The sequence below is a fragment of the Heterocephalus glaber genome, unplaced genomic scaffold (assembly GCF_053883595.1).
Source record: "Heterocephalus glaber isolate CG9 unplaced genomic scaffold, H.glaber_assembly_v1.0 deba00001429, whole genome shotgun sequence".
Taxonomy (NCBI): Eukaryota; Metazoa; Chordata; class Mammalia; order Rodentia; family Bathyergidae; genus Heterocephalus; species Heterocephalus glaber.
This window is the reverse complement of record NW_028258294.1, coordinates 1,020,799-1,038,975: the sequence shown is the minus strand read 5'-3', so window position 1 is coordinate 1,038,975 and position 18,177 is coordinate 1,020,799. Positions and strand designations below refer to the sequence as shown.

The window sequence follows — 18,177 nt, the reverse complement described above, 5'->3', positions numbered from 1 at the left end:
ATAAATGAATTATGCATTGTCTACAACTACAAACAGATGTACAAAGTACAAAGACTGTGATATATTTATTACTGATCTAGGACATGCACTGGAAGCATTTTTTAAAAATCACTGATATGACCTTGCTTATGTGAATTTTCTGCTCTAAGGAAAAGTGAGAGTAAGCTTCCCGATGAGTTGTCTGTCACTGATATGAGTGTTCGTTGTAGGAGTGCTAACTGTTCTTCACCAGCCAGGCAATGATGCCTGACTCTGGGTTTGTTTGCTTTTGTTACAGCTATTGTCCAAGGAGACACCTTAGAAGATATATATAACCAATGCAAGCTTGTTATTGAAGAGCAATCTGGGCCTTTCATCTGGATTCCCTCAAAGGAAAAGTTATAATTTAGCTACTGCGTCTCTGACAATGACAGAAGAGCATTTAGAAGAACAAAATATATATAATATACTACTTGGAGGCTTTTATGTTTTTGTTGCATTTATGTTTTTGCAGTCAATGTGAATTCTTATGAATGTACAACACAAACTGTGTGAAGCCATGAAGGAAACGGAGGGGCCACAGGGTGGGACAGAAAAGACATTGCAGTACGCAGAAAGGCTACGATTTGCTCAGAGTTCCAGGTGTAGGGATGAACCTCTGACAGGCTTTCTGCCCAAGACATGGGCAATCTCCTCACCCCAGCAGATGTCCAGAGCTGATTTAGCTGCTGAGCTCTCTGTGTTTTTTGCTTTAAGAAAAGTTGCCAGCACTCGAACCTCACCAACCTTACCATTACCCACATCTATAATTGGTACACTTTGAATTTTATAACTATGCACATCCTTTGATTTCTTAACAAGCAAAGGAAACAAGGAAAAAGAAAGGAGTCCTTTTGGAGACAACATACTATCAGGGAAGGATATTTGTGTAGTTGCATTGACTGGCATCTCCAAAAATGAGCATTTCATAAAATTCACAAGTGTATGGAGACTAACCTTACTGAGAGGAGGGGATTCTACCTGGGGTTAGCTTTATGATTGTTGATTGTCTATTTTGCCATTTATAAAATGAAAGAAGGCACTAAAGATGAGAATAATTTATACAATAAAAATATATTAAATGTATAGAAACAATTTCTATAGGTTAAAAAAGTTTTGTGAAACATTTTGTAAAGACTAATTAACTGAAAGATTTAATGTATGCACTATCAGCAGATGATCAAATTCAAGAAATGAAAGTTGCACTCTCCTTTTTGTTGCCAATGATCCATTAACAGCATCTAAGTTCCTTCCAAGTCTGACACAGACTTCTCCCTCACTTATCTCCCATGATCTCCCTTGCGCACTAGCAACACACTCTTACAGAGCACATCCCTTAATGAGTTGCCCTCATGGATATTTTTGGAAGACATTTGGTTAATGCATTTTTAAACTGATGGCTCTTTAGACATAAATTCATGCAATGACTTAAAGGAAATTTTTGTTTTTCTCTGATTAAATAACCTGGCCCTACCATGCAGATAGTTTGATAACTTTGTTTCTAGTAACTTGCATAAAATTCTTAAAGGATCATTTAGTATTCTGGCCAACTATGAGTAATTAGAATCATTCTTTTTTTGTTCCACAGAGTAGAGAGCTTTGTAATATCCAGAGTTGGTATTAGAGCCACAGGAGATCTGTCCCAAGATGTACTGTATCTTTGAGGAAAAGAGAGAAAAGTATTTAGTTGGGGGGTGAGGGGTGCAGACTTTTTGTTTCAGGCTATAGAGCAAAGAGAACCATAAAGAAAGACAATTTATGACTTTTGAGCTCAACCGATGGAATTGCCTTCCTCAAGGCTGCACCTGGACCAAGTTTATTTTTTAACAATTATAATGATGAGTCAAAAAAGAAACCTCCTAAAGCCTATAAACTGAAACAGAACAGTAAGTTTCCCACTTTAGAGCTGATAGTGACATCAGCATTGGTTTTGCCCAAGATGTTAAAGAGAGACTTTTCAGTGATATTAATAACCACTCAATTCTGGGTTTTATACATTCCCAGATTAAGCCCCATCGCCTTATTTCTGGGGTACACCAAGACCTGGCAGGGATTCTGCCACACTGTGCAGCAAACCAGCATGTAGGCTGGAGTAGGAGAACAAAAGACAGAGCCATCAGAGTGGGGCTACTTCACAGTGAGAACACTGGAGCTCAAAAATCAGTCTCTTTCCAAAAACAAGGGTTGTTCATCTTACACTACCATTGTCTGCAGTCACCAAAACAAACACAGAAATGCAACATTATGGATCTACCTAAATTCTTGAGACTGCCTTTGCCATGCCAATGGAAGGGCTAGCAGTGCATTTTCCCTCTAATGAAAGCTAAATTTCCAGAGTCCTTAGAGTGCTCAAAATGTTAAAGATGCGTCCATATCTGCAGCTCTCCAGTTTCAGGTCAAGGCCAACATTCCTCAGTATTGCTCCCAGTTTTCTGCCACCAGAATGCCATTCCTGATCCCAGCTCTATTTTTAGGCCACCATGATAACTTCTTTGGTTTCTCAACAGAGCATGCAACTGTTTATTTAGAGGACTGTCATTAATGAGTAGACATTTTCTCGGGTCGTGTGACGTGCTTTCCATTTAATAGTATTGCCGTGGCTAAGTACAATCAAATTGAACCACCAACCCTTGGTTTTGTAGTAATATACTTATTTATTTTCCTAGTGTAGATGCTTCCAGATTAGAATCGGCATTTGCACTGATTTTTATGTAGATTTATATAAATATATATACATATATATTTGCTTGAGGAGTCACCAAGCAAATTGGTGAGAGGGTCTTTTCCTATAGAATACACACCTCCATTTGTTGTGTTGTCTTGCGCTTCCCAATGTTGAGGTCTCCGTGGCTCCAGTGAGCTGGTGTATTTTACAGTAAATATGATGACTTGTATGGAAATGGCATGAAAGTTACCCAGATTATATCTGGTGCAAATGTACTTGGAGCCTGGGGCCAGACTGGTGCTAACACTGCAAACTTTGTCCGGAGCTCTCTCCAATCTGAAGGCTTGCTGGGGGCGCAATGTCACCTTCACACGCTGGGCCCTTTCAGAAAAGTGCCAGATCGTGTCACTGGTGCTATTTTTCATGCTCTGGTACAATGTGTAGCACCATGGGGGTCACAGCTTTACCAAAATCTAAATCTAACTTGCCAGCCAATTGCTGGGATATTTGTTTTTTGCTCTCAGCCCACAGGATTTGTCAGCGATTTATTTGCAGGCCTTTTCTTCCAGCCCCAAATTCTTGGGTTGGCTATTCTGCTTGGCAAGTCCATCTTTACGAAGCTGCACTCAGGTGCCTCTGTGAGCTGTCTGAGATCCTACTGCCAGCCCTTTAGGAAACCTGGGCCAGAGGAAAAATCTTTCTTCACACCTCTGGATTTCACCTTTTTTTCTTCTTGTTCTTTTCCATTGCTCTCCTTCTACTTGTGTCTCATTCCATCCCTCTTTTTGGCCCCCTCTTTTTATCTTTCATGAGTTGTGGATTTTTCCCCATAATCCTTTATACCCTCCCCTTTCTTTCTTTGTCCATCTCTCCTTTAGTCTCAGTCTCTTGTTGCTCTGTTTTTTTTCTTTCTCCTTTCCTGTCCTCTCCTCTCTTCCTCCATATCTGACTATCTCCTACATATCCAACTCCTTAATCTTTTTTTTTCTATAAAGGGCTCGTGGCTGATTCAGACAGCATGTCCATACTCTGGACTAATGACAAAAAGATTTGGGGTCACCACTTTACCTACTCAGCCTAGAAAGCAAAGCTGAGCATGAGGCCCTGACCTGGACCAGCTCCAGCAGCCTCCCAGAGCGAGCCTGCACCGCTGCCCTGGCAGCGAGGATGCATGTGCTATGGCTCTGTCGGCACCTGGGCAGCTCTGCCTCAAACCTGGTCCTCCAGGAGCTCACTCCCAACATCACTCAAGGCTCTGAGGACACTTCCTTTCAACACAGGCAGACTCTGGCCCCAATTATTCTGATGGCAAACCTCTTCTCATTAAAGCCATGCCATCGCCTTGGTTTGGAGAGAGATTTTTTTCCTACTTACTTTTTTCCATTTTCATGTGAACCTCCTTTGCTTTTTGGCTGGTGACTGCTCTGGTGAGATTGAATGGACTTGTTGGTGAAATGACATCTCTTTTCCTGTCTTGGTCCTGCCTAAAATTCCTACAAAATTATTTAAGTCAAAGACTCAGACCAGTGTTCCTAAATTTATTGTACTAATTTGTCACTCATAGGGGAAAAAAAAAGATCAATTCCCTAAAGCATGTGGAGTACCTCCGGTGACAACTGATTTGCCAGGAGACTCCCACCAGAAGTCTGTGGATATACATTTTACTTATGTGTATGGGTGGTATATATGGTATGCATATCATGTATACACATATTTCATTAGGTGTGAATGAATGTGGTTGGAAACACACACATACACACCAGTTTGTAAATATCCTTCCTCACTGAAATCTGTGCTTCAGAAATCATTTCTTGTACAGCTGTGCAGTTTCCTGTAGCAGCTGAAGACAAGCTAAGACAGATAATTCAGACAATGATCAGCTAAAAATAAAGTACAGTACTGTATCTCCCTATCAACTCATGAAGACAGACAGCCAAGTGGCAAGGTCAACTCCCAAAGGGATGGCAAACTTTTCTTCTCTCCTTTTTGAATTTGTGTTTCCTAAGTGTGTCTTAACTTCTGAGTGCACCCGGTTGTACCTGTTAGATCCTTTTAATATGACAATTTTGTGCTTCTGACAGGATGTTTCTTCATCGAGCTGCAGTGCAGGATGGGAGATGGGGGAATCGCTCCTTGCCTGGGCTAGAGTTTACAGAGACACTGCACAGCTTACACTCCTGTTAAGTGTAAATATTCAACACTTTCATTCCATTTGTGTAAAAAATAAAGCACACACGATTATAAAATCAAGATGTATATTTCATACTCAGTGTGTCTGTGAATATTTATTGCGTTTCCAGATGTCAGCAGTGGCCCCCATTGTAAAAATGCTTAATAGAGTGTTTATAAACATGTCATAGTTTTATTATAAAATATAAATATTAAAACATTTTATACTTCATAGCAAATTATATTCTCCCAAAGCATAATTTGTCTTATTTCATAAAGAATAGAACTTCTTTCTATTTTTATCAAATTTGTCTGATTTCCGAGCCTAAATGCAGTTAAGGTAGGTTTGCTCTGAGAAATATTGGCACTGTTGAGAAGAACTGAAAGTGGTGTTTTTGCATATTTTTAAATATTTGGTTATCTTCTCATCTACTTTTAATCACAATTTTTACCAAAAGTTACCAGTGTAGTAAAAGATAGGCTTTTAAAGACACATGTATACAGGGAAAAGAAATTTCCCAGTGTCAAAAATGTGAGATTATAGAAAATACTATGAATAATTTTTTTTTCTTACCTGATATCAAAAAAGGCAGTTGGAGGAGGCAGTGTCATTGTATGTCTTTGCTCCCATTATCTATATTGGGATCACAAAATATACCAGCTCCAAAGATCTGAACACACAAGAAATGTCAAGTTTGGGAATTTGGATCTGTCATCCCTAAATTCTTCAAGATAAACAGCTGCTCTGTCATACACTTAGCACAGGTCTAAAAGCTGGAGGACCAAAACAAATTCCTCCCAAGGAGGGGCAAAAAGTTGTCATCGCAGCAATCACTTTGAAACATCCTTCATAATAACCAATGTTACAACTGGATCAGCCATTTGCGAATCATCAGACTCAGTCATACCATTCCAGCCGCTATGACTGAGGCTGTCCCTTGTGTTTGGCAGTGAACCAAGACCCTCAGTTTTAGACACCGAGGCTGGAAGACCAAAGCAGACCGAAAATGTCAACAATTATACAATTTAATATTTATACATTTTCACCTGGTTTAATATAATGGTAGCACTACACAAAAGCCACATTTGCTTCAATAATGGGTATATTTATTCAGAGGAATGAAAAGACTAGAAGAGCCTTTGACTTTTCCTTGGGCCCTATTTCATTTCTATGTAACTATTTTTAAGCAGATGTTACAAAAGCTACAAACAACCACACACCTCTGAACCTAAAGAATGCAGCTATGATCTATAGCACTGGTGGAGAAACTATGGCATGTGTGCCTCAGTCGACTGGTTGTTAGCATTGAAAGCTCTGAAAGATTCACCATCACTGATCTATGTAGTCTTTGTATGACCAGATATCCCATGCAGAACTGAAAAGCCCCACTATAGCACAAAGCTAAGGAACATTTGTAGAGGAAACAATCAGCTTTTTCTAAACACCACCAGGCCCCATCTTTAAGATTTTCAGGAGAGGATGTCCTCTATGCATCAGGACTGCCAGGCCTCATAACCCCAGTTTTGGTTCTCTGTGACTCACTTCTCTCTTAGGAATATCTCAGAAGACACCACTACCGTCATCAAACTGACCTATCTCCCTTCTAATGTTACAACCAAAGTCCAGACCTTGTTCTAATTCCCCTTTGCACAGTTGGGAAAAAAGAATAGGTGGACAAACTTCACTAAAGTCTGGGGATAATAAAGGAAAATATAAGAGAATCTGATTTGTGATATGAGCTCAGTGCCCATCTCCTGGCAAACTGTCATGTGACAAAGGCCATCTTTCCCATATCAGGGGCCCTCCAGCACTGTTAAAGCAAACATCAGAACTTTCACCCTATTTTCATGCCTGACTGAGTAGGAGATACATCAGCTGCAAGTAAACTATGCCTGCTGTCTCCATTCCCTTTGCTCCCACATACTAGAATACAAATAGGAACACTCACTGTGGTTAACTTTGATGGTTCTGTCACTGTAATCATCAGAGCACAAATGATTTGCAACATACTTCACAACCATAACTGACACATCAATAGCATTTAACTGGTCTAAACTGCTCAAATACTCAAACTGTATTTTTAGGACAGTGACTGAACTCTGGAAATCCACAAGAAACAGTGGGAACCCTAAATACCACGGAGGGTCAGAAAGGCAACCTAGAAAAAAAAACAAAGTAAATTTCAACTTCACCCCCAGGTGAAGGGGGACTCCACACTGCTAAGACAAGGTGTACAAAAAAGTACTAACAAGGGCCGGGGATTTAACTCAGTGGTTCCGCCGCCTACCTCGCAAGTGCAAGGTCCCAAGTTCGATCCCCGGTACCAACAAAAAACAAAAAACAAAAAAAGAAAGTACTACAGTGTCCAGCCCTGCAGTCCTAACTGCAGGAGAAACCACAGCCATTGAGGCTTTAAATCCAGTTGGGATATGGGCTGGTCTAAGGGCTACTGCTTTACTCCAAAGCAGGAAATCATATTAGGCCTCACACAAGCTATTACAACAGCCACTACTAGACACCATCCTGCCTTAGAGACTAGCAGCCAGACACCTGATGCTTCCAGAAGCCTTGGGTCTGTGTACACCACACATAGCAGAGGACAGCCCTGTCAACATACTGCAGATTCAGGTCCAACAGCTGCCATAACCACAGTCCAGGTCCCTTCAATGGGAGCTTGAGATGATCTCTTCCCTAGTCCACATCCCTGGGATTGAACCTGCTGGTGCAAAAGTCTTGGCTTCACTCATCTGTCTGGAGCTGAGAAAGGTATCAAAATACTTCCCAAAGCTCCAGAACTGTGGCTTTCAGTGCCTCAAATCCTGTATTCCCTGCACTGACCCATAGGAATTTGGAAGATCTCCCCAGTCCACACCTCTAGTTGCAAAAAGCCCCTCCATGACCCAAGCCTGTTCCTTGAAACCATTAGGCCTCGTCCAAATCCAACAGAAGTCTCAGCCCTCCTGGGATTTACCCCATGTGCACGAGGGACATTTCTATCTATTTCTAATCTTGGCATTACCCTTGCTCAACCTGTGGGACCTAGGAAAGTCTCCACTCTTGGACTCAGGAATACAGCTTCTGGTGCCAAAGGCCCTGGTATCACTCATACATGTCCCTTGGAACCTGCAAAAGGTATCATCTGGGTTCCACAGCTCTAAGAAAGTAACTACCTGTTCTACAAGCCCCAGAGTCACATACCTTTCCACCTCTAGATTTCAGGAAGGTCCTCTTTGTATTCCACAAGCTTGAGTCCACCATTACCAAGGCCACAGACCTCAGCATCACTTGTGCTCATCCTACAGGACCGGGAAAAGTTCCTATCACATCCTGTGGCTCAATAACTTTAGCTACTCATACGACGGTCCCAGGCACCTCCTGCATTCATCCTGAGTGCCCTAGGGACACTCCTTCACATCCTATGACTCAGGGACTCTAACTGCTGGCATCACAAGCACTGGTATCACCTGCACTTGCCCTAAGGGACTTAGGCACATACTGCACCACAGAGACCATGGCAGCCATTACCACAAGCCCCAGTGCCATTAGTACTTGCTTCTCTGATATAAGAGGAAATATACCTGTGGAAGCCTATGTCATACAACCGTAAAGTCATACAACTACCTCAAGAACCACAGAGTCTAGACTACTGAAGCATGCATAGATACTGCTGATATTACTCAAAGCTGAAGAAATCACACTGGGGTAACATTTTTGAGCTGACCTATAACCAAGGCCAAAGCACAACTGATATTCTATATATCATCTAAACAAAACTTCTTTTCCTATAAAAGCTACTCCATAAAATTAGAAGAGGCAGCATCAAAGCAAATGCATAGACATCAACATAAGGACAAAAGAAACATAAAAAGAAATATGACACTCCAAAATTCTCCACAAAAGGAAATCTATGAAAGGCTTCAAATTTTTTTCAAAAAATAATGATCCTAAGGAAACTCAGTGAGAAGCAATATAGAAAAGTATGAAAAATGAGAAAAAATTTCAAGATATGAATGGAAACTTCAACAAAAATAATTTAAAAAGAAGTAACCAAAATCTTGCACTAAAAACATCAGTGCAATAAAAATAAAATATAACTGAAATCTTCCACAACAGACTAGATTAGTGATGGCAAACATGTTAGAGACAAGTGCCCAAATTGTAACTCAAAATCCACTTATTTATTACAAAGTCCCAACAGTGCAATGAAACCTGAATACTGAGGTTTTAGTTTAGAAAAATAACACATACAATCACATCTTTTTTCTTAAAAGAAAAAACACAAGAGCCAGGGATTTAGCTTAGTGCTTCCACCACCTGCCTCACGAGTGCAAGGTCCTGAGTTTGATCCCCAGTACCAAAAAAAGAAAAAACATAACATGCATGCTATAGGTTTGCCACCACTGCACTAGGTCAACAGAAGAAAGAGTACCTGAAGTTGAGGACAAGTCTTTGAATTAACCCAGATAAAAATAAAAATTAAGAAATAATTTAAAAGAATAAAGTATACAAGATTCATGGAACACCACTACACAAATATTTATTATGTGGGTTACAAAGGAGAAGAAAAGGGGAAATATACTGAAAACCTATTTTATTAAATAATAGCTTAAAACTTCCCAAATCCTCAATATTCAGATATGAGGAATTCAAAAGACCCTGACTAGATTCAACCAAAAAAGATTTCCACCAAGGTATATTATAGTCAATATGTCAAAAATACAAAGAAATAATTCTAAAATACCAAAAGAAAAGAATTAAGTCATATATGAAGCAATGTTCATTAGACTGCCAGCATATTTCTGAACAGTGACTTCACAGGCCAGAAGAGAATGAGATGATATGTTCAAGTTCTAAAATGCAAAAATCCTCAATAAGATACTGGCAAACAGAATACAGCAAATCATCAAGAAGGTTATACAACATGACCAAGTAGGATTCATCCCAGGGATGTAGGGATGTTTTGACATATGCAAATCAATAAATGTAATACACCATATTAAGAGAACCAAGGACAAAAACCACATGATCATCTCAATAGATACAGAAAAAGCATTTCATAAGGTCCAACATCCATGATAAAACCCTACAGAAAACAGGAATAGATGGTCTTTATCTCAATTTGATAAAAGCCATCTATGACAAACCAACAGCCAACATCACACTAAATGGACAAAAAAAGCTTTCACTCTAAAATCAGGAACAAGACAAGGATGTCCATTGTCACCACTCTTATTCAATATAGATCTGGAAACACTAGCCAGAGCAATTAGATAAGAGAAAGAAATAAAAGAAATAAGCATAGGAAAGGAAGAAGTTAAATTATCATTATTTGCAGATGTCATGATACTCTACATAGAAGACACCAAAAATTCCATCAAAAGACTTCTAGATTTTATAACCAAATTCAGTAGCGTAGCTGGATACAAGGTCAACACTCAAAAATCTATAGCCAGGGTTGGGGGTTTACCCCAGTGGTGCCCCCACCTGCCTCACAACAGCCTGATTTTGATCCCTGGTACAAAGAAGAAAAAAAAAACTATAGACTTCTTGTACATAAATAACAAACTCATTGAGAGAGAAATTAGGGAAACAACACCTTTCACAATAGCATCCAAAAAAATGAAAAACTTAGGAATCAATCCAATGAAGAAATTAAAAGATCTTTACATTGAAAACTACACTCTGAAAAAGGAGACCAAAGAGGATATCAAAAAATGGAAAGATATCCTTGTTCTTGGGTAGGAAGAACCAATACAGTGAAAGTGGCTATACTTCTAAACTGTCACAGATTTAACACAATTCCCATCAAAATTCCAACAGTATATCTCACAGAATTTGAGAAAAGAATCCTAAAATTCATTTGAAACCTGAAAAGACCTAGAATTTCAAAGGCAATCCTGAGCAACAAAGGCAAGGTAGGGGACATCACAACCTCTGACTTGAAATTATACTACAAAGCTAATAGGATAAAAACAGCATGGTACGGGTAAACAAAAACAGACCTGAGGATCCATGGAACAGATTAGAAGATGCAGAAACAACTCCAGAAATACTCAGCCACCTAATCTTTGATGAAGGAGCCAAACACCTTCACTAGAAGAAAGATAGCCTCCTTAATAAACAGTGCCTGAGCCCCTCCTCCCCCTCCTTCCCCCACCCTGGCTCTGGACCTCAGACATGGAACCCAGTGCAGTGGCCATGTTTGGGCTCCCTGAGGAAAACTGATGAATTGTGAGAGTGAAATAGGCCTTGCCAAGAAAGATATCTGAGTATCTAGTGATCCTTATGTGAGAGTGATGTTATATGACCCAGTGAATGGAGTTTTTACAAGTATGCAAATGAAAACCATTAAAAAGTCTTGAATCCAAAGTGAAATGAAGAAATACCATTCAGACCGTTGGCTCCTTTCTTTCTGTTCACCTGAGAAACCAGCATCTTGAGAAACTTGCCTGCACCTGGGTTTTTGTTTCCCAGGTGCCCTTCTCATCCCTGACGCCTCACATCCAGGTCTTCCCCACTCCAGCTCCTGGACCATTCTGCTTGGCTCAGGAAGTGTCACACTTGTGTTTACTCAGGAGGAAAGCGGCTATCTTCTGTGTCCTACTTTTGAAGACTGTTGTTTGGTTTGTTTTGTTCCATTTTAACAAAGGAAAGACATTGCTGAAGCCAGGCAAACGAGCTGTTGCTGACCCGGTCATTGGCACCAAGACTGCTTGTTTGTTTAGAGGGTGATCTCTTTCGTACTCTGTTTAGCAAGGCATAGAGACAGCATTTTCAGTCAGTCTGGGAACTGTGGATTCTTGAGAAAATGGTTTTGAGTCAAATGATAGTCATATGAAGAAAAGTGAATCTAATTTCAGTTTCGCTTGTTCGCCAGAATAAACTCTGGCCTTGATGGTATCTGGTCTGGTTGCTGCTTTGGCAGTTAGAGAATCTGAAAGTCCTTCTAAGTGGTTGACATTTGTATTTATTTAGAACTATTATGTTACTGATTTTATTTCATTTTACTGAAAAATATATGTATTTTCAATGTGTTGAAGTTTTCTTTGTATATCCTACCTTTTTTCTTTTCTGCTATCATTGGCTTGCCCATGTCAAATAGTCAAAATAACGATGGATTAATATTTGTCTTATCCCAAATTTTAATGGAAATGGATCTAACATGTCTCCATTAAACATGGGTAGCTTATTATTTGTCACATTAGAGATATTCAGCTATTGCTGTTTTTTCAAGAGTTTAAAAACAAACCACATGATCAGTTTTAGCCATGATTTAGCAATAGGGTATTGGGATTAACATGATGCTATAACCAACTACAAAGCTGGGAGGGGAATGGTGAGGGAAATGGAGGGGTGTTAGTGAGAAGGTCCAAGCTATCAGTTGTAAGAGGAAAGTGTTCTGGGGAAGCTAATGTATAGCATGGAGACTATAGCTATAATTCTGTATTGTTTGGTATAATTTTGTATTGTTTGCTTAAAATGTGTTAAGAGCGGAATTTAAGTGTTTGCACATATGTCCACAAAATGGTTAACTGTGTGGTAATGGGTGTGTTAATTTTATTATGGCAATTATTTCAAAAAGTATACATATACTAAATTATCATGTATATATCATGGGGTATTGTGAATCCATTAAATCAAATCATATATAATTGATAATTGTACTTCAAAAATCTGGAAAAAGGGAAGAACCCTAGATATAATGAAATACCTAGGTTAAAGTGAAAAAAATACAAAAAGACACACCATGCAAAAAGCAATCAAAAGAAACTAAAGTATATTAAATCAAAGTAGGTTTCATAATAAGGAAGATTATGAAGGATAAAGAGAGGCTTTACAAAATGCTAAGAAGTATCAGTCCCTGAAATAAAATAACAATTTAACCGTGTATATACCTAACAACAAAGCTTCAAGATATAGCAGTAACTGATAGAATAAAAAGAGAAATAGGCAGCTGGGGATTTACCTCAGTGGTGCCACCTCCTGCCTTGCAAGTGCAAGGTCCCCAGTTCAATCCCCGGTACCAAAAAGAGAAATAGGCAAATATATTATTATATGTGGAGAATTCGAAACTCTTCTCTTTCTCAGTAATTGGTAGGACAGGTAGACTAAAATTCAGTGATAATGCCAGAGTCCTTATAACACTACTGGTTTTACTTGATAGATATCTATAGACTCTCCATCCAATAATAACTGACTGTTATCTTTTCAAGTGTACATGGAATATATACTGTATTGAGTAATCTAGCCAGAAACCAAACCTTAAAATTTTATTTTCCAATAATTCTCAATAGTATTTATTATTCATGTGAACAGTTTTACAAAAATGGTATCACTCAATTTGCTTAGCACATACTCATTTACAGCTAATTTTGAATAACACAGTTACATATTTTAAGTGACTTGTGTTCCATGGAGAATGATACTCCTTTAAAAACAAGGGGTATCTAATGAGAAATTAGAGACATTTATAGCTAAATTAATGCACACTGAGGCCATACTCTTAAGTGAAATAAATAGGACACATGTGTGTAAATACCGAATCGTTTCTCTAGTCTGAGAAACTGAAAGTGTAGATAAGGATCAAAATGTACAATAGATAACGTGAAATAGGAGGAAAAGAGGCAAAGGGGAAAGGGAAATGAGAGGGGTCAGGGAAGGAAAGAAGGGAATGGAATTAATATGAAAAAATGGAAGGCCGGGGATTTAGCTCAGTGGTTCAGCCACCTCCCTCTCAAGCACAAGGACCCGAGTTCGATCCCTGGTACCAAAAAAAAAAAAGAAAAAATGGAAACAAAATCTTTGTAAATAGAGAGGGGTGGAGGGGTTGAAGGGAGGGCAGGGGAATGGGGAAAAAATAAGAACCAAGATACACCATGTAAAGGTATAAATCTCCAATGATGAATGTCATTATATTGTATACCTAAAATGTACCAATAAAATTAACTTTAAAATTTAAAAAAATGGGGAAGCTGGAAAATTAATGAACAGGAAGAATTTTTTATATATTGGAATTCTAGAAACTTCTGCTTACTAAAACTCTGGTGACTTTGTTTTATATCTGGTCTTTTGTTATGTAATCATTACTGTTGATATCAGAAAATTACCTAAGATGATCAAAAGTAGTCAGCTGACAGGAAGTACCAAATCTTAAAAATTTTTTAAAGAATACAAATCATGAAAATTAAGCACAGCTCTACTACTCTAACTCTACTAGAATTAAAGTCAGAATTAATAGCAGAAAGCTATGTGGAAAAAAATCCCTAAATATTTGGAAGTTAACACACTTCTAAACATTTCATGGATCAAATAAGAATTCTCCAGGAGAATCAGAAAATATTTTACAGAATGAAATAAAAAATATAAAATCAAAATATGTAGGTTGCAGCTAATGTAATGTATAGAGGGAAATGTATAACATTAAATGATTTTGTTGAGAAAAGAAAGCTCCTTAATCATTAATCTAAGCTTTTACCATAAAAACTAGGATGCAGCATCATTACAGAAACTGTAGTCATCAAAATGAATAATGTGGGGTAGGATGAACAACTATGTCCCGATAAATTCATTAACTTAGATGAAATGAAATAAAGACAGCTACTACCAAAGCCCACTTAAAAGGAAATAAATTATGCAAATTATCCTATAACTCTTAAAGAAATTGAATTTGAAGTTAAGAAATCAGCAAAGAACACCTTAAGCCCAGATAATTCTGCAGTTGAATTCTGCCACACAATTAAGGAATTAATAATTTAAGTTCTACATAATGTCTTACCAAAAATAGAAGAGAAAGGAACATGTCCCAGTACATTTATAAAGCCAGCAATACCCCAGTAGCAAAACCAGACAGAGACTATAAGAAAATAAAACTGCACATCATTAACCCTCATGACCTAAACTCTAAGTTCATTAAATCAGGTCCCTTCCATTCTGAAATGATGGTAATTTGTCCATACATGGAAAGATTCCTTGCCTAGGAGTGTGTCTGCCTTTCTGAGGGGATTCAGAAGGCATGATCCAAAGGGATGGAAATCCACTCAACTCATCCTTCCAGGCCCCCGGGGATAAAGGTGCAGGACAGCCTGTGACACTGCATCTCTGCGGGTCACATCCTGGCCCACTGTCCAGAGGAAGAGCCTCACAGAGCCCTGGAATAGCTGCAGAGAACACAGCAGAAGAATCAGGCTGAGCCAGCTCTCTGCCAACATGGGGTCTCATTCTTGGCATGTCATTGATCCATTACATCAAAGACTTCAATATAAAGCTTTGTTCACAAGGATACATGGGACCAAGAGCAAAGAAGTAGAAGTGGCCCAGTATACTATTATCATTAATAACCCAATGGAGAATCTTGCGCTTCCTATCCCTGCAGTTCTGGCTTCTGTGGGGTAGGTAGAGGTTCAAGTCTGCAAATTTAACTCTCCCAACACAGCAAAGTTCCCAGAGAACCACAGCTTTGTCCAGGAACCAGCAGGCATCAGGCTGTGAGCTTGCTTTTGTGGTAGATTAAGGGGACATACTATAGGAATCCTACTTGTATCCTTTAGACCTCTGGTCAGTAAACTGATACCCCATTGGGCTGCAGTATTTTGCTTTTTAAACAGTCTTATTGAGATATAATATATATAACATATACTCTTAAATGAAATAAATAGGCACACATGTTTAAATACCACATTGCTTCTCTGGTGTGAGAAACCAAAAATGGAAATAAGGACTAAAATGTATAATAGATATTGGGAAATAGGAAGAAAATGTTCAAATGTGAAGAGAAACAAGGGAGGGACGAGGGGGAAAGGAAAAAGAGACAAGAAACAAAGAGAAAATAGAAAGGAAAATGGAAACAAGACTTTTGTGTATAAGGAGAGGAAGAGGGGTCAGGGAGGGGAATAGGGAAAAAAGATATGTATAGGTACAAATTCCCTATGATGAATGTTATCATTCTGTATATCTAAAATGTACCAATAAATGTTTTGCTTTTAAAAACTTTCAATAAATTAGATATAGAAGGAAAATGTCCCAAAACACTGAAGGTTATACATGAACAACCCACAGCCAGTATCATACTGAATAGGGAAAAGCTGAAGGGTTTCCTCTAATATCTGGAACATGATAAAGATGTTCACTTTCACTGTTCTTATTTGATATAGCCCTGGAAGTCTTAAGAGCAATTAGGCAAGATAAAGAAATGAAGGGAATACAAATTAGAAAGGAAAAAATTAAATTATCCATGTTTGGAGATGACAGGATTTTATACATTGAAAAGCCTAAGTACTGCAAACAGTTGTTAGAACTGATAAATTCAGTAAAGTTTTAGGATACAAAATAAACATACAAAAATGAGTACTTTTATATAGCAATAATGAACTGGCTAAAAAAGAAATTAGAAAAGCAATCAAATTCACAATAAGTACAAAAAATTTCAGGAATAAACTTGACCAAGAAATTGAAAGATATCTTCAATGAAAATTACAAAACACTCATGAAAGAAATTATAGAACACACACAAAAATGGAAAGATAGCTGATGTTTATGGAATGAAAGAATTAAAATGGACATACTACACAAAGTGATCCATGTGGCAAATATAATTTTCATCAAAATATAAATTACTTCCTTCACAGTAATTGAAAAAATTCCTAAAACTCATAAAGAACCACAAAAGACCCCAAATAGTGAAAATAATCCTGAGCAAAATGAACAAAATTGGAGGCATCATAATACCTGACTTTAAAACATACTATAATTCTCTAGTAACCAAACATATGGTACTGGCATAAAGACAGACACATACACCAAGATACCAAATGGAGAATCCAGAAATTAATCCATATTCATACAGCCAATTGATTTTTCACAAAAGGATTCAAGAACATAGTAAAGAAAAGACAGTCTCTTCAATAAATGGTGCTGAAAAAATTGGATATATGCAAAAGAATAAAAATAGATCTGTTCTTCTTACCACACACAAAAATCAACTCAAAATGGGTCAATGACATAAATTTAAATGATGAAACTATAAAAGAATTACTAGAAAAAAAATAAAAGTATTACAAGAAAATGTAGGGGGAACATTTCAAGGTATTGGGGTAAACAATGATTTTTTTAGATAAGACTCCAAAGGTACAAACAACAAAAAAATAGAAAGTGGGATTACATCAGAATAAGAAGGTGTACTGTAAAGGAAATAAAGATACAAAATTGAACACCAAAAATAAATAAACCAATTAGGAAATGGGCTAAAATTCTGAATAGACACCCCTCAAAAGAAAACATACAAATGAGCAAGTATATGAAAAAAATGCTCGAACTCACTAATAATCTAGAAAATGCAAGTCAAAACTACAATGAAATATTATCTCACCCCAATTAGAATAGCTATCATCAAGAGGGAAAAAAATGACAAATGCTGGTAAAGATGCAAAGAAAGGAGAATTCTTATATACTTTTTGTGGTAATGTAAATTAGTACATTTTGGAAAATATGAAAATTTCTCAACAAACAGAAAAATCTTATGGTCTAACAATTCTAGTACTTCGTATACATCCAAAGGAGATGAAATCATTATACCAAAAAGATACATGTACTCTCATGTCTATTGCAGCACTATTCACAATAGCCAAGAAATGGAAGGAAACTTAGAGTACATCAACTAGTGAATGGATAAAGAAAATGCAGTATATGCGCACAATGGGATATTATCCAGCCATAAAAATAATAAAATAATGTAATTTGCTACAGCAAGCATGAAACTGGAGTTCATTATGTTAATCAAAATAAGCCAGACTCAGAAAGACAAATACCATGTTCTCACCCATTTGTGGAAACTCAAAAGTAGACCTGGTAGAAAAACAAAGTGGAACAGTGGTCACTACAGACATAAAGGTAATATGTGGAGATGGAAAGAAAGTATGAGACATCAAAACAGAGGGAAGAAATTAATTCTGGCTGTTTATATCATAGTAAAATAACTATTGGTTAAGACTATATCTAAAAATGAGAGTATGAAATTTCTATCACATAAAATGATTATTATTCAAAGACATGGAAATGTTTATTACTCGATATGATTATTATATATTGCACCTATGTATCAAATTATGATAATATAATCGATAAAGATACAAATACTCTACCTTTTTTAAAAAAGTTGTGCAATGAGGTCTTCTTTCTAGTGTTTTCAATTTGGGGCCTTAAAACACATTACTTTGGTTCAGGGATTTAGCTCAGTGGTTCTGCCGCCTGCCTTGCAAGCACAAGGACCTGAGTTCGATCCCCAATACCAAAAAAAAAAACCCACCACATTACTTAGAAAAATATACAG

At 37.6% G+C, this 18,177-nt stretch overlaps 1 protein-coding gene and 1 long non-coding RNA gene across 43 annotated transcripts in view; one reads left to right on the top strand and one right to left on the bottom strand.

The window, feature by feature from the left end:
- The window catches only part of Dlg2 (discs large MAGUK scaffold protein 2), a 2,046,311-nt gene extending 2,041,378 nt beyond the window's left edge, over positions 1-4,933 (top strand). For all 42 annotated transcript variants that reach the window (XM_087212053.1, XM_087212052.1, XM_087212046.1 and 39 more), the window contains one exon: positions 278-4,933. In XM_087212053.1, coding sequence (XP_087068179.1) covers positions 278-384 — 107 coding nt within the window. In that variant the 3' untranslated portion in view covers positions 385-4,933. The remainder of the gene's footprint in view (positions 1-277) is intronic.
- LOC110346369 (uncharacterized) overlaps positions 1-18,177 on the bottom strand; it is an 87,027-nt gene that overhangs the window by 63,884 nt on the left and 4,966 nt on the right. The window lies entirely within an intron of this gene.